The following is a 26,983-nucleotide window of genomic DNA, read 5'->3' as shown; positions in this document are numbered from 1 at the left end:
GCAGCATTCATTATTCACAAAGTCCAAAGGAGGAAGCAACCCAAGTATCCATTAAGAGAAGAATGAACAAACAAAATGTAGTCTGTGCATACAATGAAATATTATTCAGCCTTTAAAAGGAAGGAGACTCTGACACATGCTGCAATAAGAATGACCCCTGAGACACTGTTCAGTTAAATAAGCTAGTTACAAAAAGACAAATAACCAGCATGGACAGTGTGGCTCAGTGGTTGACTATCAACCTATGAACTAGGAGGTCATAGTTTTGATTCTCGGTCAGGGCACATGCCTGGGTTGCAGGCTCGATCCCCAGTGTGGGGAGTACAGGAAGCAGCCGATTGATGATTCTCATCTTTGATGTTTCTATCTCTTTCTTCCTCTCCCTTTCTCTCTGAAATCCTATATAATAAAAAGCTAATATGCTAATTAGACAGAACAGCAGAATGACCGCCCACACAAACTTCTGATGAAGCCAGGGCTACAAGGGCCAGCTGAGGCTGCGAGGAGCTGTGAGGGCAGAATCCGTTGCACAAATTTTGTGCATTGGGCCTCTAGTCAATAATAAAATATACTTTTAAAAGACAAGTAACCATATGATTCCACCTATGTGAGGTAGATCAAAGTATAAAGAGATGGTCTCTGTTATTTTTGTATCTTCCAAACGATTACGTATTATCTTTATCATTGGTAAGAAGAATATACTATTAAATGAGAAAGATTTGCCCAATCATAACGAGCACTCCCCTCCCAAGGCCCCAGATTGTGATCTCTAAATACCATTTCCCACTAAAAGGAACAAGGACTTTTTGGAGAAAGAGCAAGATCAGGCGATATATAAGAGAAGCCTGCATCATCTTTTTATGTCAGGAGGCAAAGAAACTACAATAATCCTGGCATTGTGTCAAAACAACTAGGGCACCATCTTGAAGGATCTTGTAGAGCAAAATGGTGGATCATGTACAGAGCCTGGTGCAGCTGGAGAATCTGTGCAAACAGCCATATGAAACCACAGATACAACCACTCCACTCCAGGCAGAGAAAGGCTTGGCTGAATTCACCAACAGCCCTGATTTCCTAAACAAGTGTGAGCTACTCCTCAAAAGAGGAAGTTGATCATATTCCAAGTTATTGGCAGGTATGAGCCTCACAAAGCTTGTATCACGCAGAAACAATCCTCCACCACTGGAACAACAAAATAGATTTTGGAACTATGTGCTCAACTACCTTCCCTCTCAGCCAAAGTTGGCTACTTTAGTGACACAAGCAATTATCTTACCTAATAATAGACAAACATGTAAACTGACCATCCCTCCGCTATGCTCACCAGCCAATCAGGAGAGTATGCAAATTAACCCAACAAAGATGGTAGTTAATTTGCATACATAGGCACAAAGCAGTGGAGCGAAGACTGAAGGCCCTGGCTGGAGTGAGCCTGGTCCCTCGGTGCTGGAGGAAAACCGGTGCTGGCAGCCAGGGGAAAAGAAGGCCTATTGCATGAATCTCTTCATGCAACGGGGCCTCTAGTCTATAATAATAAAAGGGTAAAATGCTAATTAGACCGGCCATCCTCTGGACATCATTCCGGATGTCCTACATGATGAAGCCAGGGCCGGAGGGAAGCCAGCACGGGTCCTGGGTGCCTGCTGGTGGCTGGAGGAGGGAAGCAGCCCGGGTACCAGGTGCCTGCCAGCAGCCAGAGGAGGGAAGCCCAGGTCCCAGAAGCCACGGGGAAGCCGGTGCTGGCAGCCAGGGGAAGGAAGGCCTATTCATGCACGAATTTTCATGCACCGGGCCTGTAGTCTATATATATAAAAGACTAAGCAACTATCTGACTGTTCAACCATTTGCCCAGTAGCTATGACGTGCAATGACCACCAGGGAGCAGACACTCTGAGCAGTAGAGGAGGGAGCCCGATTCCGCACAGAATCAGCCATGGGTTAGGTTGCTGCTGGGGAACTGTGGGCCCCGAATCTGCTTCACCCACACCCCAGACCCATCATGGGATGTCAGAGGCAAAATGCACAAATGCATGCACCAGTGGGGTCCCTCAGCCTGGATTGTGCCCTCTCGCAATCTGGGACCCCTCAGGATATCAGAGAGCCGGTTTTAGCACAACCCCCACAGGCCAGGCTGAGGGACCCCACCTCTAGTCTGTGGGGACCCAATACAGGCTTAAGCCTCGGACTGACCTGTTGGCAAAGTCACAAACAAGTCCCAGCTTAGAGGCCACAGTCCTCTTAGCATAACTAGGCTTGACCTTATAACGCTCCCCAGATCTTATCTGGGAAGCTAATGGACTGAGGGAAGTGCAGAAAGTGGCCAAAACAAGTGAAACTCACAAGAACAGTGTAACTATGGAAACCACTACCTTGTTTACCTCTGACTATAAAATAAAGGCACAGTTTGCCTCGGGATCTCTCTCTGTGGCCTCAGCCAGGCACAGGAAGATCCACGGAGACTAAAGAGAGCTAGAGAGTTCTGAACACTGTCTCTGTGTAAAACATTCTTCGCCGACTCCGTCCACACCTTTGGGAACCCCTGGACCACTGGGCCTGGACCCTGGCACCCCAATATTTCCAAATTATCTCGTCTTTTCTCTTTAATTTGTGTGCGGCTCCTCTTGCAGATCCTGAACCCTGAACCACGCAGGATGTGGAGGGAAGCATTTACAACATCTGGCGCCCGATGGGAAATCTGGAAGTGAAGGCTTCGCCTAGAGTGAAAAAACGAAGTTTCACCATAAAGGTGGGGAAGAATTCACCGTAAAGGTGGGAGATATTTCACCGCACCCAAAGCCCACGGATCAGCTCCAGACAACAGAGACTTGGCTGACAGCAGCTACCCTATATCTAAATCCAGCCTAACACCAGGAATACTCAGGGCCTTCTCAAGGATGCAAAATAATCCTTTCCATTAATATTTACAGTGTAAACTAAGATTGTTGTAGAGTATTAAATTTGACAGTAACGAGTTTAATTGAAATACATACTATTAACCAAAATTTTCATTTCATGGTAAAATTGCTTAACATGCAATGAACCTAAAGCAGTCGTATTTTTGTGCAAAAAAAAATTAAAAATTTAAAGGTATCTAGACTACATAAAAATTTTTCCAGGGCTGTTGGTAGCGTTGTGGTTAAGCTCGTGTGTGGCGGTGTGGCGGCGGTGGCTGCAGCGAAAGAGTTTGGCGCGATGTCTCACACCATTTTGCTGGTACAGCCTACCAAGAGGCCAGAAGGCAGAACTTATTCTGATTATGAATCAGTGAATGAGTGCATGGAAGGAGTTTGTAAAATGTATGAAGAACATCTGAAGAGAATGAATCCCAACACCCCCTCTATCACATATGATATCAGCCAGTTGTTTGATTTAAATTGATGATCTGGCAGACCTCAGCTGTCTTGTTTACCGAGCTGATACCCAGACTTACCAGCCTTATATCAAAGATTGGATTAAAGAGAAGATCTACGTGCTCCTTCGTCAACATGAATCCCAACACCCCCTCTATCACATATGATATCAGCCAGTTGTTTGATTTTATTGATGATCTGGCGGACCTCAGCTGTCTTGTTTACCGAGCTGATACCCAGACTTACCAGCCTTATAACAAAGATTGGATTAAAGAGAAGATCTACGTGCTCCTTCGTCAACAGGCCCAACAGGCCGGGAAATAGTTGTGTTGGAAGCATTTGGGGGTTGGGGGAGGGCTTGGAATGCAGGTGTGTACAGCTGTCTGTAGTGAAGTTTTATATTATAGCAATCCTGTTTCCATTTTGGTACACTCTAGCCAGGATTGAATGTGTTAGATGGTATGTGAGGATCTTGTTCAATCTGAACTCCCATCACCCCACTTTTTTCTCTTTTTTTACTTAAACATTGTTATGATGACTTAACTAAGAAGTTTTTCTGGATGGCGGCATAGGTAAACACCGGAGTTAGCTGCCTCGAACAACCACTTCACAAATACAACTAAAAGACAGAACGGACATCGCCCAGAACCACAGGAAGACTGGCTGAGGGGAAATTCTTCAACTAGAAGGAAAGAGAACAGCATACAAGACTCAGAGGAGGCGCAGTGCGGAAAATACAACGGTGTGGAGGTACGCGCAGAGCGGGCTGGTAGCTGAGGGCGCGGTTGTCGTTTTCAATCGGGAGGGAGGCTCAGATTCTGAGCTCCAGTTCTGGGCGAGTCTCTACGGACCCAGACTCAAACGGGAGAAGCGGGACTGTCTGGCTTCGGTCAGAACGCGAGGGCAGCTTTCTCTCCGAGGTTTGCAGCGGTTGCTGGGACTCTGAGAGGCAGAGTCTCTGGAGACCAGACTGAGAGCAGCCATAACTGCTCCCTCCACCCACTCTGTTGATCCCGTGCAACCCGCCCCGCCCAAGCCCTGCCCAGAGCCATTTGCCAGATAGCCTCAGGCAAAAGGCTAGATTAGCACCTCCCTAGAGGACAGAAGTTTTCCCACTGCAGACACAGCTGATTCTCACAGCCAGTTGGCATGGAGGTCAAATCCCCCTAGTATTAACTACAACAATCAAGGCTTAACTACAACAAGACTGCGCACAAAGACCACTAGGGGGTGCACCAAGTAAGCATAGTAAAAAATGCGGAGACAAAGAAACAGGACAAAACTGTCAATGGAGGATATTGAGTTCAGAATCACACTTTTAAGGTCTCTCAAGAACTGTCTAGAAGCCGCCGGTAAAGTTACTGAGATCCTCAAGAAATCTAATGAGACCCTCGATGTTGTGATAAAGAACCAACTAGAGCTCTAGCGCTTTCACGTTAATGGCGGGCCGCGGCTGCTGAGTGGGACGCCGACAACTGCTGCCCGCACCGGGGAAGTCTCCCTGCCTCTCCCCGCTTTCCGCTCGCCACCAGTCCTCGCCAGCATGTCCGTGGTGCCGCCCAATCGCTCGCAAACCGGCTGGCCGCGGGGGGGGTCAACCAGTTCGGCAACAAGTACATCCAGCAGACCAAGCCCCTCACCTTGGAGCGCACCATCAACCTGCAACCTGCATCAACCTCTTACCAATTATACTTTTGGTACAAAAGAGCCCCTCTATGAGAAGGGCAGCTCTGTTGCAGCCAGATTTCAACGCATGAGGGAGCAATTTGATAAAATTGGAATGAGGAGGACTGTAGAAGGGGTTCTGATTGTACATGAGCACCGACTACCCCATGTGCTACTGCTACAGCTGGGAACAACTTTCTTCAAACTACCTGGTGGTGAACTTAACCCAGGAGAAGGTGAAGTTGAAGGACTAAAACGCTTAATGACAGAGATACGAGGTCGTCAAGATGGAGTCCTGCAAGACTGGGTCATTGATGACTGCATTGGTAACTGGTGGAGACCAAATTTTGAACCTCCTCAGTATCCATATATTCCTGCACATATTACAAAACCGAAGGAACATAATAAGTTGTTTTTGGTTCAACTTCAAGAGAAAGCCTTGTTCGCAGTCCCTAAAAATTACAAGCTGGTAGCCGCACCGTTGTCTGAATTGTATGGCAATGCACCCGGATATGGACCCATCATTTCTAGTCTCCCTCAGCTTCTGAGCAGGTTCAATTTTACATACAACTGAATTTCTGCACAGTGGAGAAGTAAAAGAAGCCGTCTCCGTGAGCACAGCTCTGCACAGTCGAGAAAAAACATGGTAGAAGAGGTTTTTTGTTTTATCCCTTTCCCACCCTCTAAATTGCCACCTGCTTTCTATTGTTTGAATAGTAACACTGATATGAAGAACCTAGATCAGCCGTGGGCAAACTACGGCCCGCGGGCCGCATCCGGCCTGTTTGAAATGAATAAAACTAAAAAAAAAAAAGACCGTACCCTTTTATGTAATGATGTTTACTTTGAATTTATGTTAGTTCACACAAACACTCCATCCATGCTTTTGTTCCGGCCCTCTGGTCCAGTTTAAGAACCCATTGTGGCCCTCGAGTCAAAAAGTTTGCCAACCCCTGACCTAGATAGTAGTGTAAACATATGTGATAATGTTTAATTTGCTTTTGTTTCTACTCATACGTTTTTGTACATTAAAAAAAGTGGAGAACCAAGATGGCGGCATAGGTTAATGCTGGAGATTGCTGCCTCAAACAACCACCTCAAGGATACACCTAAAAGACGGGACGGACATCATCCAGAACCACAGGAAGGCTGGCTGAGTGGAAATTCTGCAACTAGGAGGAAAGAGAGTATCATACCCAGACTCAGAGGAGGCGCAGTGTTGAAGTGAAATACTCAGGTGCGGAGCGTGCAGAGCGGGCTGGCGGCGGAGGGGGCGGTTGCTGTTTTCAACCGGGAGGGAGTTTCAGACTCTGAGCTCCAGATCCGGGCAAGTCTCTAGGGACCCAGACTCAAACGGGAGAAGCGGGACTGTCTGGCTTCGGTCGGAACTCGAAGGCAGCTTTCTCTCCAAGGTTTGCAGCGGTTGCTGGGACTCTGTGAGGCAGAGTCTCTGGAGACGGGACTGGGAGCAGCCATAACTGCTCGCTCCGCCCACCCTGTTTCGTCAACATGAATCCCAACACCCCCTCTATCACATATGATATCAGCCAGTTGTTTGATTTAAATTGATGATCTGGCGGACCTCAGCTGTCTTGTTTACCGAGCTGATACCCAGACTTACCAGCCTTATATCAAAGACTGGATTAAAGAGAAGATCTACGTGCTACTTCGTCAACATGAATCCCAACACCCCCTCTATCACATATGATATCAGCCAGTTGTTTGATTTTATTGATGATCTGCCGGACCTCAGCTGTCTTGTTTACCGAGCTGATACCCAGACTTACCAGCCTTATAACAAAGATTGGATTAAAGAGAAGATCTACGTGCTCCTTCATCAACAGGCCCAACAGGCCGGGAAATAGTTGTGTTGGAAGCATTTGGGGGTTGGGGGAGGGCTTGGAATGCAGGTGTGTACAGCTGTCTGTAGTGAAGTTTTATATTATAGCAATCCTGTTTCCATTTTGGTACACTCTAGCCAGGATTGAATGTGTTAGATGGTATGTGAGGATCTTGTTCAATCTGAACTCCCATCACCCCACTTTTTTCTCTTTTTTTACTTAAACATTGTTATGATGACTTAACTAAGAAGTTTTTCTGGATGGCGGCATAGGTAAACACCGGAGTTAGCTGCCTCGAACAACCACTTCACAAATACAACTAAAAGACGGAACGGACATCGCCCAGAACCACAGGAAGACTGGCTGAGGGGAAATTCTTCAACTAGAAGGAAAGAGAACAGCATACGAGACTCAGAGGAGGCGCAGTGCGGAAAATACAACGGTGTGGAGGTACACGCTGAGCGGGCTGGTAGCTGAGGGCGCGGTTGTCGTTTTCAATCGGGAGGGAGGCTCAGATTCTGAGCTCCAGTTCTGGGCGAGTCTCTACGGACCCAGACTCAAACGGGAGAAGCGGGACTGTCTGGCTTCGGTCAGAACGCGAGGGCAGCTTTCTCTCCGAGGTTTGCAGCGGTTGCTGGGACTCTGAGAGGCAGAGTCTCTGGAGACCAGACTGAGAGCAGCCATAACTGCTCCCTCCACCCGCTCTGTTGATCCCGTGCAACCCGCCCCGCCCAAGCCCTGCCCAGAGCCATTTGCCAGATAGCCTCAGGCAAAAGGCTAGATTAGCACCTCCCTAGAGGACAGAAGTTTTCCCACTGCAGACACAGCTGATTCTCACAGCCAGTTGGCATGGAGGTCAAATCCCCCTAGTATTAACTACAACAATCAAGGCTTAACTACAACAAGACTGCGCACAAAGACCACTAGGGGGTGCACCAAGTAAGCATAGTAAAAAATGCGGAGACAAAGAAACAGGACAAAACTGTCAATGGAGGATATTGAGTTCAGAACCACACTTTTAAGGTCTCTCAAGAACTGTCTAGAAGCCGCCGGTAAAGTTACTGAGATCCTCAAGAAATCTAATGAGACCCTCGATGTTGTGATAAAGAACCAACTAGAGCTCTAGCGCTTTCACGTTAATGGCGGGCCGCGGCTGCTGAGTGGGACGCCGACAACTGCTGCCCGCACCGGGGAAGTCTCCCTGCCTCTCCCCGCTTTCCGCTCGCCACCAGTCCTCGCCAGCATGTCCGTGGTGCCGCCCAATCGCTCGCAAACCGGCTGGCCGCGGGGGGGGTCAACCAGTTCGGCAACAAGTACATCCAGCAGACCAAGCCCCTCACCTTGGAGCGCACCATCAACCTGCAACCTGCATCAACCTCTTACCAATTATACTTTTGGTACAAAAGAGCCCCTCTATGAGAAGGGCAGCTCTGTTGCAGCCAGATTTCAACGCATGAGGGAGCAATTTGATAAAATTGGAATGAGGAGGACTGTAGAAGGGGTTCTGATTGTACATGAGCACCGACTACCCCATGTGCTACTGCTACAGCTGGGAACAACTTTCTTCAAACTACCTGGTGGTGAACTTAACCCAGGAGAAGGTGAAGTTGAAGGACTAAAACGCTTAATGACAGAGATACGAGGTCGTCAAGATGGAGTCCTGCAAGACTGGGTCATTGATGACTGCATTGGTAACTGGTGGAGACCAAATTTTGAACCTCCTCAGTATCCATATATTCCTGCACATATTACAAAACCGAAGGAACATAATAAGTTGTTTTTGGTTCAACTTCAAGAGAAAGCCTTGTTCGCAGTCCCTAAAAATTACAAGCTGGCAGCCGCACCGTTGTCTGAATTGTATGGCAATACACCCGGATATGGACCCATCATTTCTAGTCTCCCTCAGCTTCTGAGCAGGTTCAATTTTACATACAACTGAATTTCTGCACAGTGGAGAAGTAAAAGAAGCCGTCTCTGTGAGCACAGCTCTGCACAGTCGAGAAAAAACATGGTAGAAGAGGTTTTTTGTTTTATCCCTTTCCCACCCTCTAAATTGCCACCTGCTTTCTATTGTTTGAATAGTAACACTGATATGAAGAACCTAGATCAGCCGTGGGCAAACTATGGCCCGCGGGCCGCATCCGGCCTGTTTGAAATGAATAAAACTAAAAAAAAAAAAGACCGTACCCTTTTATGTAATGTTTACTTTGAATTTATGTTAGTTCACACAAACACTCCATCCATGCTTTTGTTCCGGCCCTCCGGTCCAGTTTAAGAACCCATTGTGGCCCTCGAGTCAAAAAGTTTGCCAACCCCTGACCTAGATACTAGTGTAAACATATGTGATAATGTTTAATTTGCTTTTGTTTCTACTCATACGTTTTTGTACATTAAAAAAAGTGGAGAACCAAGATGGCGGCATAGGTTAATGCCGGAGATTGCTGCCTCAAACAACCACCTCAAGGATACACCTAAAAGACGGGACGGACATCATCCAGAACCACAGGAAGGCTGGCTGAGTGGAAATTCTGCGACTAGGAGGAAAGAGAGTATCATACCCAGACTCAGAGGAGGCGCAGTGTTGAAGTGAAATACTCAGGTGCGGAGCGCACAGAGCGGGCTGGCGGCGGAGGGGGCGGTTGCTGTTTTCAACCGGGAGGGAGTTTCAGACTCTGAGCTCCAGATCCGGGCAAGTCTCTAGGGACCCAGACTCAAACGGGAGAAGCGGAACTGTCTGGCTTCGGTCGGAACTCGAAGGCAGCTTTCTCTCCAAGGTTTGCAGCGGTTGCTGGGACTCTGTGAGGCAGAGTCTCTGGAGACGGGACTGGGAGCAGCCATAACTGCTCGCTCCGCCCACCCTGTTTCGTCAACATGAATCCCAACACCCCCTCTATCACATATGATATCAGCCAGTTGTTTGATTTAAATTGATGATCTGGCGGACCTCAGCTGTCTTGTTTACCGAGCTGATACCCAGACTTACCAGCCTTATATCAAAGATTGGATTAAGGAGATGATCTACGTGCTCCTTCGTCAAGATGAATCCCAACACCCCCTCTATCACATATGATATCAGCCAGTTGTTTGATTTTATTGATGATCTGGCAGACCTCAGCTGTCTTGTTTACCGAGCTGATACCCAGACTTACCAGCCTTATAACAAAGATTGGATTAAAGAGAAGATCTACGTGCTCCTTCGTCAACAGGCCCAACAGGCCGGGAAATAGTTGTGTTGGAAGCATTTGGGGGTTGGGGGAGGGCTTGGAATGCAGGTGTGTACAGCTGTCTGTAGTGAAGTTTTATATTATAGCAATCCTGTTTCCATTTTGGTACACTCTAGCCAGGATTGAATGTGTTAGATGGTATGTGAGGATCTTGTTCAATCTGAACTCCCATCACCCCACTTTTTTCTCTTTTTTTACTTAAACATTGTTATGATGACTTAACTAAGAAGTTTTTCTGGATGGCGGCATAGGTAAACACCGGAGTTAGCTGCCTCGAACAACCACTTCACAAATACAACTAAAAGACGGAACGGACATCGCCCAGAACCACAGGAAGACTGGCTGAGGGGAAATTCTTCAACTAGAAGGAAAGAGAACAGCATACGAGACTCAGAGGAGGCGCAGTGCGGAAAATACAACGGTGTGGAGGTACACGCTGAGCGGGCTGGTAGCTGAGGGCGCGGTTGTCGTTTTCAATCGGGAGGGAGGCTCAGATTCTGAGCTCCAGTTCTGGGCGAGTCTCTACGGACCCAGACTCAAACGGGAGAAGCGGGACTGTCTGGCTTCGGTCAGAACGCGAGGGCAGCTTTCTCTCCGAGGTTTGCAGCAGTTGCTGGGACTCTGAGAGGCAGAGTCTCTGGAGACCAGACTGAGAGCAGCCATAACTGCTCCCTCCACCCGCTCTGTTGATCCCGTGCAACCCGCCCCGCCCAAGCCCTGCCCAGAGCCATTTGCCAGATAGCCTCAGGCAAAAGGCTAGATTAGCACCTCCCTAGAGGACAGAAGTTTTCCCACTGCAGACACAGCTGATTCTCACAGCCAGTTGGCATGGAGGTCAAATCCCCCTAGTATTAACTACAACAATCAAGGCTTAACTACAACAAGACTGCGCACAAAGACCACTAGGGGGTGCACCAAGTAAGCATAGTAAAAAATGCGGAGACAAAGAAACAGGACAAAACTGTCAATGGAGGATATTGAGTTCAGAACCACACTTTTAAGGTCTCTCAAGAACTGTCTAGAAGCCGCCGGTAAAGTTACTGAGATCCTCAAGAAATCTAATGAGACCCTCGATGTTGTGATAAAGAACCAACTAGAGCTCTAGCGCTTTCACGTTAATGGCGGGCCGCGGCTGCTGAGTGGGACGCCGACAACTGCTGCCCGCACCGGGGAAGTCTCCCTGCCTCTCCCCGCTTTCCGCTCGCCACCAGTCCTCGCCAGCATGTCCGTGGTGCCGCCCAATCGCTCGCAAACCGGCTGGCCGCGGGGGGGGTCAACCAGTTCGGCAACAAGTACATCCAGCAGACCAAGCCCCTCACCTTGGAGCGCACCATCAACCTGCAACCTGCATCAACCTCTTACCAATTATACTTTTGGTACAAAAGAGCCCCTCTATGAGAAGGGCAGCTCTGTTGCAGCCAGATTTCAACGCATGAGGGAGCAATTTGATAAAATTGGAATGAGGAGGACTGTAGAAGGGGTTCTGATTGTACATGAGCACCGACTACCCCATGTGCTACTGCTACAGCTGGGAACAACTTTCTTCAAACTACCTGGTGGTGAACTTAACCCAGGAGAAGGTGAAGTTGAAGGACTAAAACGCTTAATGACAGAGATACGAGGTCGTCAAGATGGAGTCCTGCAAGACTGGGTCATTGATGACTGCATTGGTAACTGGTGGAGACCAAATTTTGAACCTCCTCAGTATCCATATATTCCTGCACATATTACAAAACCGAAGGAACATAATAAGTTGTTTTTGGTTCAACTTCAAGAGAAAGCCTTGTTCGCAGTCCCTAAAAATTACAAGCTGGCAGCCGCACCGTTGTCTGAATTGTATGGCAATACACCCGGATATGGACCCATCATTTCTAGTCTCCCTCAGCTTCTGAGCAGGTTCAATTTTACATACAACTGAATTTCTGCACAGTGGAGAAGTAAAAGAAGCCGTCTCTGTGAGCACAGCTCTGCACAGTCGAGAAAAAACATGGTAGAAGAGGTTTTTTGTTTTATCCCTTTCCCACCCTCTAAATTGCCACCTGCTTTCTATTGTTTGAATAGTAACACTGATATGAAGAACCTAGATCAGCCGTGGGCAAACTATGGCCCGCGGGCCGCATCCGGCCTGTTTGAAATGAATAAAACTAAAAAAAAAAAAGACCGTACCCTTTTATGTAATGTTTACTTTGAATTTATGTTAGTTCACACAAACACTCCATCCATGCTTTTGTTCCGGCCCTCCGGTCCAGTTTAAGAACCCATTGTGGCCCTCGAGTCAAAAAGTTTGCCAACCCCTGACCTAGATACTAGTGTAAACATATGTGATAATGTTTAATTTGCTTTTGTTTCTACTCATACGTTTTTGTACATTAAAAAAAGTGGAGAACCAAGATGGCGGCATAGGTTAATGCCGGAGATTGCTGCCTCAAACAACCACCTCAAGGATACACCTAAAAGACGGGACGGACATCATCCAGAACCACAGGAAGGCTGGCTGAGTGGAAATTCTGCGACTAGGAGGAAAGAGAGTATCATACCCAGACTCAGAGGAGGCGCAGTGTTGAAGTGAAATACTCAGGTGCGGAGCGCACAGAGCGGGCTGGCGGCGGAGGGGGCGGTTGCTGTTTTCAACCGGGAGGGAGTTTCAGACTCTGAGCTCCAGATCCGGGCAAGTCTCTAGGGACCCAGACTCAAACGGGAGAAGCGGAACTGTCTGGCTTCGGTCGGAACTCGAAGGCAGCTTTCTCTCCAAGGTTTGCAGCGGTTGCTGGGACTCTGTGAGGCAGAGTCTCTGGAGACGGGACTGGGAGCAGCCATAACTGCTCGCTCCGCCCACCCTGTTTCGTCAACATGAATCCCAACACCCCCTCTATCACATATGATATCAGCCAGTTGTTTGATTTAAATTGATGATCTGGCGGACCTCAGCTGTCTTGTTTACCGAGCTGATACCCAGACTTACCAGCCTTATATCAAAGATTGGATTAAAGAGAAGATCTACGTGCTCCTTCGTCAAGATGAATCCCAACACCCCCTCTATCACATATGATATCAGCCAGTTGTTTGATTTTATTGATGATCTGGCAGACCTCAGCTGTCTTGTTTACCGAGCTGATACCCAGACTTACCAGCCTTATAACAAAGATTGGATTAAAGAGAAGATCTACGTGCTCCTTCGTCAACAGGCCCAACAGGCCGGGAAATAGTTGTGTTGGAAGCATTTGGGGGTTGGGGGAGGGCTTGGAATGCAGGTGTGTACAGCTGTCTGTAGTGAAGTTTTATATTATAGCAATCCTGTTTCCATTTTGGTACACTCTAGCCAGGATTGAATGTGTTAGATGGTATGTGAGGATCTTGTTCAATCTGAACTCCCATCACCCCACTTTTTTCCCTTTTTTACTTAAACATTGTTATGATGACTTAACTAAGAAGTTTTTCTGGATGGCGGCATAGGTAAACACCGGAGTTAGCTGCCTCGAACAACCACTTCACAAATACAACTAAAAGACGGAACGGACATCGCCCAGAACCACAGGAAGACTGGCTGAGGGGAAATTCTTCAACTAGAAGGAAAGAGAACAGCATACGAGACTCAGAGGAGGCGCAGTGCGGAAAATACAACGGTGTGGAGGTACACGCTGAGCGGGCTGGTAGCTGAGGGCGCGGTTGTCGTTTTCAATCGGGAGGGAGGCTCAGATTCTGAGCTCCAGTTCTGGGCGAGTCTCTACGGACCCAGACTCAAACGGGAGAAGCGGGACTGTCTGGCTTCGGTCAGAACGCGAGGGCAGCTTTCTCTCCGAGGTTTGCAGCAGTTGCTGGGACTCTGAGAGGCAGAGTCTCTGGAGACCAGACTGAGAGCAGCCATAACTGCTCCCTCCACCCGCTCTGTTGATCCCGTGCAACCCGCCCCGCCCAAGCCCTGCCCAGAGCCATTTGCCAGATAGCCTCAGGCAAAAGGCTAGATTAGCACCTCCCTAGAGGACAGAAGTTTTCCCACTGCAGACACAGCTGATTCTCACAGCCAGTTGGCATGGAGGTCAAATCCCCCTAGTATTAACTACAACAATCAAGGCTTAACTACAACAAGACTGCGCACAAAGACCACTAGGGGGTGCACCAAGTAAGCATAGTAAAAAATGCGGAGACAAAGAAACAGGACAAAACTGTCAATGGAGGATATTGAGTTCAGAACCACACTTTTAAGGTCTCTCAAGAACTGTCTAGAAGCCGCCGGTAAAGTTACTGAGATCCTCAAGAAATCTAATGAGACCCTCGATGTTGTGATAAAGAACCAACTAGAGCTCTAGCGCTTTCACGTTAATGGCGGGCCGCGGCTGCTGAGTGGGACGCCGACAACTGCTGCCCGCACCGGGGAAGTCTCCCTGCCTCTCCCCGCTTTCCGCTCGCCACCAGTCCTCGCCAGCATGTCCGTGGTGCCGCCCAATCGCTCGCAAACCGGCTGGCCGCGGGGGGGGTCAACCAGTTCGGCAACAAGTACATCCAGCAGACCAAGCCCCTCACCTTGGAGCGCACCATCAACCTGCAACCTGCATCAACCTCTTACCAATTATACTTTTGGTACAAAAGAGCCCCTCTATGAGAAGGGCAGCTCTGTTGCAGCCAGATTTCAACGCATGAGGGAGCAATTTGATAAAATTGGAATGAGGAGGACTGTAGAAGGGGTTCTGATTGTACATGAGCACCGACTACCCCATGTGCTACTGCTACAGCTGGGAACAACTTTCTTCAAACTACCTGGTGGTGAACTTAACCCAGGAGAAGGTGAAGTTGAAGGACTAAAACGCTTAATGACAGAGATACGAGGTCGTCAAGATGGAGTCCTGCAAGACTGGGTCATTGATGACTGCATTGGTAACTGGTGGAGACCAAATTTTGAACCTCCTCAGTATCCATATATTCCTGCACATATTACAAAACCGAAGGAACATAATAAGTTGTTTTTGGTTCAACTTCAAGAGAAAGCCTTGTTCGTAGTCCCTAAAAATTACAAGCTGGCAGCCGCACCGTTGTCTGAATTGTATGGCAATGCACCCGGATATGGACCCATCATTTCTAGTCTCCCTCAGCTTCTGAGCAGGTTCAATTTTACATACAACTGAATTTCTGCACAGTGGAGAAGTAAAAGAAGCCGTCTCTGTGAGCACAGCTCTGCACAGTCTAGAGAAAACATGGTAGAAGAGGTTTTTTTTTTTTTGTTTTATCTCTTTCCCACCCTCTAAATTGCCACCTGCTTTCTATTGTTTGAATAGTAACACTGATATGAAGAACCTAGGTAGTAGTGTAAACATATGTGATAATGTTTAATTTGCTTTTGTTTCTACTCATACGTTTTTGTACATTAAAAAAAGTGGAGAACCAAGATGGCGGCATAGGTTAATGCCGGAGATTGCTGCCTCAAACAACCACCTCAAGGATACACCTAAAAGATGGGACGGACATCATCCAGAACCACAGGAAGGCTGGCTGAGTGGAAATTCTGCGACTAGGAGGAAAGAGAGTATCATACCCAGACTCAGAGGAGGCGCAGTGTTGAAGTGAAATACTCAGGTGCGGAGCGTGCAGAGCGGGCTGGCGGCGGAGGGGGCGGTTGCTGTTTTCAACCGGGAGGGAGTTTCAGACTCTGAGCTCCAGATCCGGGCAAGTCTCTAGGGACCCAGACTCAAACGGGAGAAGCGGGACTGTCTGGCTTCGGTCGGAACTCGAAGGCAGCTTTCTCTCCAAGGTTTGCAGCGGTTGCTGGGACTCTGTGAGGCAGAGTCTCTGGAGACAGGACTGGGAGCAGCCATAACTGCTCGCTCCGCCCACCCTGTTTCGTCAACATGAATCCCAACACCCCCTCTATCACATATGATATCAGCCAGTTGTTTGATTTTATTGATGATCTGGCAGACCTCAGCTGTCTTGTTTACCGAGCTGATACCCAGACTTAACAGCCTTATATCAAAGATTGGATTAAAGAGAAGATCTACGTGCTCCTTCGTCAACAGGCCCAACAGGCCGGGAAATAGTTGTGTTGGAAGCATTTGGGGGTTGGGGGAGGGCTTGGAATGCAGGTGTGTACAGCTGTCTGTAGTGAAGTTTTATATTATAGCAATCCTGTTTCCATTTTGGTACACTCTAGCCAGGATTGAATGTGTTAGATGGTATGTGAGGATCTTGTTCAATCTGAACTCCCCTCACCCCACTTTTTTCTCTTTTTTTACTTAAACATTGTTATGATGACTTAACTAAGAAGTTTTTCTGGGAGAAAAACTAAGATGGCGGCATAGATAAACACCGGGAAATAGTCGCCCCACACAACAATTGAAAATTAGCCCAAAGGACGGAGCAAACATCGTCCAAAACAACAGGAAGGCTGGCTGAGTGTAATTTCTACAACTAGAAGAAAAGAAAAGCACGCTGAGAGCCAGAGGAGCTGCGGAGGCTGAGTGCAGAGGTACGGCGGCGGCTCGCGCGCGCGGAAAGGGGGTGGCACCTGAGGACGCGGCTGTCTTTTTGAATCACAAGCTCCCGACTGCTCTGATCTCCGGTTCTGGGAAGTCTCTGGGGACCCAGGACTCATACGGGCAGAGGCTGCTCTCTCAGGCGGCAGCGGGCGATCTTGGGGGCAGATTTCCCTCGGAGGTGCTTGCAGCCATTGCCGGGACACTGAGACGCGCGACTCCGGGCGCGGAGAATCAGCCATTGCTTCTTTCTCCGCCCTTTTGCCTCCCTGAGACCCCGCCCCACCCGGGCTGCGGCAGAGGCTTTTGCATGTGAATGCCCCAGAACTTTGCAACCTGATAATTACCTAACTGCAGCCAGGCCAGCCAGACCCGGAACTTCCAAGAGAAGGCCCAAGGCCCCGCAGCGGCTTGCATTGCTTCACAGCTGAGCCTCTTCGTAGTTCCTGCTGTGTGGCCTCAGGCAGGGGCTGAATTAGCACCTCCTTAGATCCAGGAGCCACTGTACCCAGTGGTCAGAGGGGGTCCATTCTCCCACTTCAGACACAGCTGCTTCCTACAGCCAATTGGCCTGGAGGTCAATTCCTCCCAGTGATCCTACAACAAGCGAGGCACCAAGAGTGCACCAAGAGTGTCCACCCCAGGTAACTGGGGAGGCTGAGCCACTGGGCCCTACAGGACACCTGTCGCGCAGGCCACTCTATCAACACAGGGAAGCAGCCAAAATGCGGAGACAGAGAAACAGGTCACAATTGGCAGAAACGGAGGAGGCCAGACGACTGGATATAGAGTTCAAGGCCACGTTTATAAGGTTTGTCAAGAATTTTATGGAAACCGCCGATAAATTTAATGAATCCCTCAAGGAGTATGGTGAGACCATGGAGGTCATGAAAAAGGACCAATTAGAAATTATGCATACACTGACTGAAATAAAGAATACTTTACAGAGCTCCAACAGCAGACAAGAGGATCCCAAGAATCAAGTCAAAGATTTGAAATGCAAAGAAACAAAAAATACCCAACCGAAAAAGAAAAAAGAAAAGAGATTCAAAAAATATGAAGATAGTGTAAGGAACCTCTGGGACAACTTCAAGCGTACCAACATCAGAATTATAGGGGTACCAGAAGGAGAGAGAGGGCAAGATATTGAAAACCTTTTTGAAGAAATAATGACAGAAAACTTCCCCCACCTGGTGAAAGAAATGGACTTACAAGTCCAGGAAGTGCAGAGAACCCCAAACAAAAGGAATCCAAAGAGGACCACACCAAGACACATCATAATTAAAATGCCAAGAGCAAAAGATAAAGAGAGAATCTTAAAAGCAGCAAGAGAAAGACAGTCAGTTACCTACAAGGGAGTACCCATCCGACTGTCAGCTGATTTCTCAACAGAAACCATGCAGGCCAGAAGAGAGTGGCAAGAAATATTCAAAGAGATGAATAGCAAGAACCTGCAACCAAGATTACTTTATCCAGCAAAGCTATCATTCAGAATGGAAGGTCAGATAAAGAGCTTCACGGATAAGAAAAAGCTAAAGGAGTTCATCACCACCAAACCAGCATTATATGAAATGCTGAAAGGTATTCTTTAAGAAGAGGAAGAAGAAAAAGGAACTCTTACCATTTGCCACAGCATGGATGGAACTGGAGAGCGGATAAATACCACAAGATCTCACTTATTTGTGGAATATAATGAACAACATAAACTGATGAACAAGGACTGATCCAGAGACGGAGAGGCATTGATTGGACTGTCGGGCCTTGGAGGGAAGGTAGGGGAGGGTGGGGGCAAGGGGGAAAGATCAACCAAAGGACTTATATGCAAGCATATAGGCCTAACCAATGGACACGGACAACGGGGGGGTGAGGGGGTGAGCGGGGAGAGGGGGGGGTAGAGGGTACACATATGTAATATCTTAATCAATAAAAAATATTAAAAAAAAAAAAAAAAAAAAGAAGTTTTTCTGGATGGCGGCATAGGTAAACACCGGAGTTAGCTGCCTCGAACAACCACTTCACAAATACAACTAAAAGACGGAACGGACATCGCCCAGAACCACAGGAAGACTGGCTGAGGGGAAATTCTTCAACTAGAAGGAAAGAGAACAGCATACGAGACTCAGAGGAGGCGCAGTGCGGAAAATACAACGGTGTGGAGGTACGTGCTGAGTGGGCTGGTAGCTGAGGGCGCGGTTGTCGTTTTCAATCGGGAGGGAGGCTCAGATTCTGAGCTCCAGTTCTGGGCGAGTCTCTACGGACCCAGACTCAAACGGGAGAAGCGGGACTGTCTGGCTTCGGTCAGAACGCGAGGGCAGCTTTCTCTCCGAGGTTTGCAGCGGTTGCTGGGACTCTGAGAGGCAGAGTCTCTGGAGACCAGACTGAGAGCAGCCATAACTGCTCCCTCCACCTGCTCTGTTGATCCCGTGCAACCCGCCCCGCCCAAGCCCTGCCCAGAGCCATTTGCCAGATAGCCTCAGGCAAAGGCTAGATTAGCACCTCCCTAGAGGACAGAAGTTTTCCCACTGCAGACACAGCTGATTCTCACAGCCAGTTGGCATGGAGGTCAAATCCCCCTAGTATTAACTACAACAATCAAGGCTTAACTACAACAAGACTGCGCACAAAGACCACTAGGGGGTGCACCAAGTAAGCATAGAAAAAAATGCGGAGACAAATAAACAGGACAAAATTGTCAATGGAAGATATAGAGTTCAGAACCACACTTTTAAGGTCTCTCAAGAACTGTCTAGAAGCTGCCGATAAACTTAATGAGATCTACAAGAAATCTAATGAGACCCTCGATGTTATGATAAAGAACCAACTAGAAATTAAGCATACACTGACTGAAATAAAGAATACTATACAGACTCCCAACAGCAGACCAGAGGAGCGCAAGAATCAAGCCAAAGATTTGAAATGCGAAGAAGCAAAAAACACCCAACTGGAAAAGCAAAATGAAAAAAGAATACGAAAATACGAAGACAGTGTAAGGAGCCTCTGGGACAGCTTCAAGCGTACCAACATCAGAATTATAGGGGTGCCAGAAGATGAGAGAGAGCAAGATATTGAAAACCTATTTGAAGAAATAATGACAGAAAACTTCCCCCACCTGGTGAAAGAAATAGACTTACAGGTCCAGGAAGCGCAGAGAACCCCAAACAAAAGGAATCCAAAGAGGACCACACCAAGACACATCATAATTAAAATGCCAAGAGCAAAAGACAAAGAGAGAATCTTAAAAGCAGCAAGAGAAAGAAACTCAGTTACCTACAAGGGAATACCCATACGACTGTCAGCTGATTTCTCAACAGAAACTTTGCAGGCCAGAAGGGAGTGGCAAGAAATCCATTCTTGGTGGGGAAAGGGGAGTGTGAGATGCGGGAAGAGACTGGACAAAAACTGTGCACCTAGGGATGAGGACAGTGGGGGGTAAGGGCAGAGGGTGGGGTAGGAACTGGGTGGAGGGGAGCTATGGGGGGCAAAAGAGGAACAAATGTAATAACCTGAACAATAAAGATTTGCTAAAAAAAAAAAAAAGTTTTTCTTTGTCAGTTAATGTTGATTCCAATCCTTCATATCTGCTTTATAACATTCACTGTACTAACCCTTCTTCAAGCTGGGGTGTGGGGTAGTGACAGTTTAATTATGTGCTAAGATAAAGTCTTAGTGAAAAACAAATAAATGTTCTTTCGTTAAAAAATAAATAAAAATTTTTCCAAAAGCCTCCTAATAATTAAATCAAAAAAAGGGGGAATAGTAGAAAAATACCTTGTAAGGAAAAATATCATGTAACTAATTTACATCTAGAAAAAATTTGTTTTCCATTTGTAATGCTAACAGCAAGACACCCATGAAAAACATACATGGTGTCAAAATAAGCCAAAGGAAAATCATTTGGGCAAATATAAAAAGCATCCCAAGTAAAATTTCCTTTATTAACTTTCGGTCGAGAATATGTTTGTATATTTTCAGAAAACAACTTGAAGACCATGTGGATTCCTGCAACAGAGAGGAATTATCAGGAATGCTCTAACCATGAAGATAAGAGGAAAAACAATCCAGAGATGGAAGACGCTGACGACGCTTTGCCATGCTAGCAGTCAGCAGCTGTGCATCGCTGCAGGTTGCCCAGGATCAATCCAGAGAGGGTCGGATCTGCATTGCCACCATTTGTCCACCATCCAGAACTGAAATATCATTGCTGATATGTACACATAAGGAACTGTCGGACATTGAAACTTGGACTCAGAACTGTTGGACATTGAAATTGGGACTTAAACATTTTTTGTTCTTGATGCTTAAGTTTTACTCTCATTATGGTAGCTTTTTGTTCTTGATGCTTGGGTTTAACTTTCATTATAGTAGCTTAATAATAAAAAGAAGGGTGAGATATGGGGAGCCGATATAGGCTTAAGCCTCGGACTGACCTGTTGGCAAAGTCACAAACAAGTCCCAGCTTAGAGGCCACAGTCCTCTTAGCATAATTAGGCTTGACCTTATAACGCTCCCCAGATCTTATCTGGGAAGCTAATGGACTGAGGGAAGTGCAGAAAGTGGCCAAAACAAGTGAAACTCACAAGAACAGTGTAACTATGGAAACCACTACCTTGTTTACCTCTGACTATAAAATAAAGGCACAGTTTGCCTCGGGATCTCTCTCTGTGGCCTCAGCCAGGCACAGGAAGATCCACGGAGACCAAAGAGAGCTAGAGAGTTCTGAATACTGTCTCTGTGTAAAACATTCTTCGCTGACTCCATCCACACCTTTGGGAACCCCTGGATGGCTGGGCCTGGACCCTGGCACCCCAATATTTCCAAAGTATCTCTTGTCTCTTCTCTTTAATTTGTGAGCGGCTCCTCTTCCAGATCCTGAACTCTGAACCACACGGGACATGGTGGGAATCATTTACAACATTAGTTTAAATATATAAAAGGCTAAGCAACCAGTCAAGCAGCTAGTAGGTATGATGGGCACTGACCATTGGGGGAAGACCCTCAACACAGGAGCTGCCGAGCGACAGCATCTTTGCAGAGTGCCCTCTCACACTCCGAGACCCCTCAGGGATGTCAGGCTGCCAGTTTTGGCCCAATCTCCACAGGCCAGGCCAAGGGACCGCACTCACTCTGCAGATGCCCTTCGAGCCACGGCACAACCCCAGGTGCAGCTGGCCAGGGGGAACCACCGGAGGTTGGCTCCAGGGCATGTCTGGCCCATCTCGCCCAGTCCTGCCCCTCCGTCCACCTTCTAATTAACTTCCTTTTAATTTGCACAAATCCATGTACCAGGGCTCTACTTCAGTTATATGGCAGAATCAAAAAACTGGGCTAGTTTGCCTGTCAGAAGGACTATGTCTTCAGAAATGTAATCACAGACGTCACAAGGTTTTTACAGGATAATGTTGAATACTGCATCATTGGCGTCACAATTTTATCTCAGCTAGCTGATGAAATTAATCAAGCAGACACCACCCATCATTTAACCAAGCACAGAAAAATAGCCTCTTCTTTCTGAGATTCATCATTATTTGATATCTTCACACTTTCCTGCAATTTACTAAAAACAGGCTTCAGGAAGGAATCTAAACTTGAATGATGAAAGTCAGCATAGTTTGCTCATGCAACTGCTCAAACTCACTCATAACTGCCTACACTCTGATTTCATTGGCGCATATACTGATGAGTCCTCAGATGACCTGTGCACAGTACATATTCCCACCATCTGGAGGATCAGAATTCTGAGATTCTTCAACTGTGCAGCTGTTTTTTTAACTTGCATCATTCCAATCCTCCTTCATTTTCACCTCTGAGGTTATCCTGCTTAGTGCAGATCACCTAAGTTTGAAGATGCCTGTTAAACAATGCAAACAGGACGAAGTTTCTCTCGTCTTGTTGATGGTGTGAAACGAATACTGGAAAATCCACAGAGTTTATCAGACCCATACAATTGCCATTTTTGCAGATGACTGGCCCAACTGAAGAGTAACTATCAACTAGGAGAATTAGTAAAGGTATAAAACTATCCTGAGGTCATCCGAGTGATAGCTAACTTCACAGTGACCAGTCTATAGCACTGGGAATTTGCCCCAAATAGTGTACACTATCTCTTGAACCTACAGCAGCGGCCAGCAGCCTCTGTGCCATACGTGAAAACCACAGAGCCCCACATGCTAGAAACTTATACTCCTGGAGTCACCAAAGGCTCTATTGAATCTGTGCACATCATACTGAGATGCACTGAAAGAACCACTGGAAAATACAGGTCTGGTCTAGCAGAAGTAAAACCAACTGTCAACAATTGAGCGTTGTGAATACAAGAAGACACATACGCTCCTCGTGCAGCTGTTTTACCAGTAGGCCCAGTCCTATCAGGAGCTGCTGCAGAGTACCAGCGCAAGCCCAATGGGTATTGCAGTGCAAGAGGAAAGGCTGACATTGCTGGTTTACATCACTGGTGCAGTGATTGGTGGCTGGGTCTCTTTTGACACCACTGATGGAGCAAGACGCTATGCATGAGCATCTATTGGTTGCTCTAAACAGATTCTCATTTGGCTCAGGCGGGGAAGGAGAAGCCAGAACTGGCCATGCTGAGATTTTTGAACAGTTTCATAAGATTTACGTTGTGAAACCAGATTAAAAAATTCTCTAAGCTGGAGAACCAAGATGGCGGCATAGGTTAACGCCGGAGTTTGCTGCTTTGAACAACTACTTCAAAAGTGAAACTAAAAGACGGAGGGACATCACCCAGAACCACTGGAACGCTGGCTGAGTGGAAGTCCTACAACTAGGAGGAAAGAGAAACGCATACGGACACTCAGAGGAGGCGCAGTGCTGAAGTCAAATTCTGAGGTGCGGAGTGCGCGCGCGGAGCGGGCTGGCGGCGGAGGGCGCGGTTGGCGTTTTCAATCGGGAGGGAGTCGCAGACTCTGAGCTCCAGATACAGGCGAGTCTTTAGGGACCCAGACTCAAACGGGAGAAGCGGGACTTTCTGGCTTCGGTCAGAGCGAGTGCAGCTTTCTCTCCGAGCTTTGCAGCGGGTGCTGGGACTCAGAGAGGCAGAGCCCCTGGGGACAGGACTGAGAGCCGCCATCACTGCTCTCTCCGGCCCACCCTATTGATCCTGTGCTACCCACCCCGCCCAAGCCCTGCACAGAGGCATTTGCCGGATAGCCTCAGGCAAACGCCAGATTAGCACCTCCCTAGAGGACAGAAGTTCTCTCACTGCAGACACAGCTGATTCTCATAGCCACTTGGCCTGGAGGTCAAACCCTCCCTGGAATTAGCTACAACAATCAAAATTTAACTATAAAACCACGAACAAAGACCACTAGGGGGTGCATCAAGGAAGCATAACAAAATGTGGAGACAAAGAAACAGGACAAAATTGTCAATGGAAGATATAGAGTTCAGAACCACACTTTTAAGGTCTCTCAAGAACTGTTTAGAAGCCGCCGATAAACTTAATGAGATCTACAAGAAAACTAATGAGACCCTCGATGTTATATTGGGGAACCAACTAGAAATTAAGCATACACTGACTGAAATAAAGAATATTATACAGACTCCCGACAGCAGAACAGAGGAGCGCAAGAATCAAGTCAATGATTTGAAATGCGAGGAAGCAAAAAACACCCAACCGGAAAAGCAAAATGAAAAAAGAATCCAAAAATGCGAGGATAGTGTAAGGAGCCTCTGGGACAGCTTCAAGCGTACCAACATCAGAATTATAGGGGTGCCAGAAGATGAGAGAGAGCAAGATATTGAAAACCTATTTGAAGAAATAATGACAGAAAACTTCCCTCACCTGGTGAAAGAAATGGACTTACAGGTCCAAGAAGCGCGGAGAACCCCAAACAAAAGGAATCCAAAGAGGACCACACCAAGACACATCATAATTAAAATGCCAAGAGCAAAAGATAAAGAGAGAATCTTAAAAACAGCAAGAGAAAGAAACTCAGTTACCTACAAGGGAGTACCCATACGACTGTCAGCTGATTTCTCAACAGAAACTTTGCAGGCCAGAAGGGAGTGGCAAGAAATATTCAAAGTGATGAACACCAAGAATCTACAACCAAGATTACTTTATCCAGCAAAGCTATCATTCAGAATTGAAGGTAAGATAAAGAGCTTCACAGATAAGGAAAAGCTAAAGGAGTTCATCACCACCAAACCAGGATTATATGAAATGCTGAAAGGTATCCTTTAAGAAGAGGAAGAGGAAGAAAAAGGTAAAGATACAAATTATGAACAACAAATATGCATCTATCAACAAGTGAATCTAAGAATCAAGTGAATAAATAATCTGATGAACAGAATGAACTGTTGATTATAATAGAATCAGGGACATAGAAAGGGAATGGACTGACTATTCTTGGGGGGGAAAGGGGTGTGGGAGATGCGGGAAGAGACTGGACAAAAATCGTGCACCTATGGATGAGGACAGTGGGTGGGGAGTGAGGGCGGAGGGTGGGGCGGGAACTGGGAGGAGGGGAGTTATGGGGGGGAAAAAAGAGGAACAAATGTAATAATCTGAACAATAAAGATTTAATTAAAAAAAAAATTAAAAGAAAGATTAAAAAAAAAAAATTCTCTAAGCTGTACTGCCGACTCTTGGAAGTTCTGGTTTGAACGATGAGAACAAGGACCTAAGCAGCATCATAGAAAAAAAGTTCACCAACCTACAGTACTGGGGCCGTTGTGAACCAATCACCTGTAAGATGCTACAGCTTCTCAATGACCTCTCCATTGGATACAGTACTGTAAGGAAACTACTGAAGCTTAGTTAACAAGCACACGAGCAAGCACTTTCCATTTCTGGGTATTAACAATCAGTCCAACCTGACAGACATGCAGTGCCAGACCACCTTCTGAACAGCCTTAGGGCATCTCCTCATAGTGGATTAAGGAGAGGATGAAGATCAGTATGAATAAATGATGCTGCCACTCACAGCAGCGTTTGAGGCTGTGGCCCAGATGTTTAGGACAAATAGTTTCAATGAACAAGAGGCAAAGCAAACTCTAGTTGGCCTGGTAAGAGTCCTGAGAGGGATAGCTTTCACCTTCAATGCCAAGGCCAGCTTCATGATGCTGTTTTAATGGATATACTCATGCTATTTGCCAATTCTCCAGTCGGCATTTGAGCTATGGCCCCGTGATCCAGCCTGTACCACATCTGCGCTCAAGCTGATGGCTGAATTCATTCATAATCAATCCCAGCAACTCCCATTTGATGTCTCTTTCCCCAGTGGCATCTTACACTTCAGAGAAACTAGCAAGATGATAACAATGTATGGCAATCGCATGCTGACACTAGGAGAGTTCTCAAAAGATCAGGCTATACACTGGAGCTTAAGGGCATCCCCATCTGCTTCTCCATGCTGAAGGCTACTCAGTGGGAACAACGTCAACTTTGGGATCTTCTATCTCTATGGAGACAATGCCCTAGACAGCGCTCTCCAGACCTTCATCAAGCTACTCCTCTCTATTGCCTAAAGTGTTCTCCTGGATTACCCTAAGCTCAATCAGTCTTACTATTCACTACTGGAAGGCCTGACACAGGACCACAACTTTATTGCAAGCCTGGAACCTCATACGATCATGTATATTCTCTCTTCCATATCTGAAGGACTAACTGTACTTGACACCATGGTATGCACAGGCTGCTGGACCACATCATGACATAACCTCTTCAAGCAGCTGTTGCATAGCAACACAAAGACGACAATGCCCCTGCACCAGGAGAGTGACCGTTTTCTGCATATTCTGCAGCAACATGCAGAGATGATCCAGCAGATGCTATCAACGGTGCTGAGCATCATCATCTTTGAAGACTGCAGGAACCAGTGGTCTATGTACCACTCCCTCCTTGGCTTAATACTTCCTAATGAAAAGTATGTTTCTGACCTAAAGAACAGCATTGGAACAGCCTGACTCCAGAGAAGCAGCAGGCTATGCGGCTGTGTTTCGAAAACCTGATGGAAGCCATAGAGCAAAATCTTCTAACGAAAAACAGAATCATCCACATCTGTCAGCTTCCCATCAAGAAGTCATCACTTTGATGAAGAATTCCACTGATGGTGTGAATAGCAATAATATGAAGAGAAGACACCTCCTTGGACTCTGCCTGTACAGAGCAGCATCCCTTTGGTCTGGCTCATGGGGGCAAACAATTACAAGGGAGAGGGCCTGGCTGATCCTGGTTCCCTCCTCCAGAGGTGTGAAGAAAATGGCAAAGGTCAACTAGCTGTTTCCCCAGGGAATGGGGGTATGAGTGCACTCACTAGTGCACAGAGCACTGCTGGTTCTTGGGGGATGGGGTGGGAAGGGTGGTGTGAGGAGCTAGAGACACAAATATGTGAGACTCAAGCTCCGTCTCCTGAGGCCACCCAAAGGGGAAGAAGCCCATTTCCCGCCATAACCTGCCTTGTAAAAACATGTACATT

General features: G+C 47.1%; 1 protein-coding gene and 5 pseudogenes across 6 annotated transcripts; all 6 read left to right on the top strand.

Annotated features, from left to right (window-relative positions):
* The first annotated feature begins 945 nt into the window (after positions 1-945).
* On the top strand, positions 946-26,599 carry LOC308511507 (exportin-7-like; annotated as a pseudogene). The gene is made up of 3 exons: positions 946-1,262; positions 21,831-23,163; positions 25,109-26,599. The product of its transcript is annotated as an exportin-7-like (transcript).
* LOC308536125 (enhancer of rudimentary homolog) lies at positions 3,193-3,674 on the top strand (the record flags this gene model as incomplete). Its single annotated transcript, XM_081115170.1, has 2 exons — positions 3,193-3,318; positions 3,486-3,674. 2 exons carry the CDS (start codon positions 3,193-3,195, stop codon positions 3,672-3,674), a joined length of 315 nt encoding a protein of 104 aa, XP_080971296.1.
* LOC308511196 (cleavage and polyadenylation specificity factor subunit 5-like) lies at positions 4,894-5,589 on the top strand (annotated as a pseudogene). The gene has a single exon. The product of its transcript is annotated as a cleavage and polyadenylation specificity factor subunit 5-like (transcript).
* On the top strand, positions 8,100-8,795 carry LOC308512158 (cleavage and polyadenylation specificity factor subunit 5-like; annotated as a pseudogene). Its single transcript has one exon. The product of its transcript is annotated as a cleavage and polyadenylation specificity factor subunit 5-like (transcript).
* On the top strand, positions 11,303-11,998 carry LOC308535984 (cleavage and polyadenylation specificity factor subunit 5-like; annotated as a pseudogene). Its single transcript has one exon. The product of its transcript is annotated as a cleavage and polyadenylation specificity factor subunit 5-like (transcript).
* LOC308511435 (cleavage and polyadenylation specificity factor subunit 5-like) lies at positions 14,505-15,200 on the top strand (annotated as a pseudogene). The gene has a single exon. The product of its transcript is annotated as a cleavage and polyadenylation specificity factor subunit 5-like (transcript).
* Positions 26,600-26,983: the final 384 nt, after the last annotated feature.

Source organism: Myotis nattereri (genome assembly GCF_964212035.1).
Source record: "Myotis nattereri genome assembly, chromosome: X".
Lineage (NCBI taxonomy): Eukaryota > Metazoa > Chordata > Mammalia > Chiroptera > Vespertilionidae > Myotis > Myotis nattereri.
Note: the sequence above shows the minus strand (reverse complement) of the source record. Positions and strands in the feature narration are given on the sequence as shown.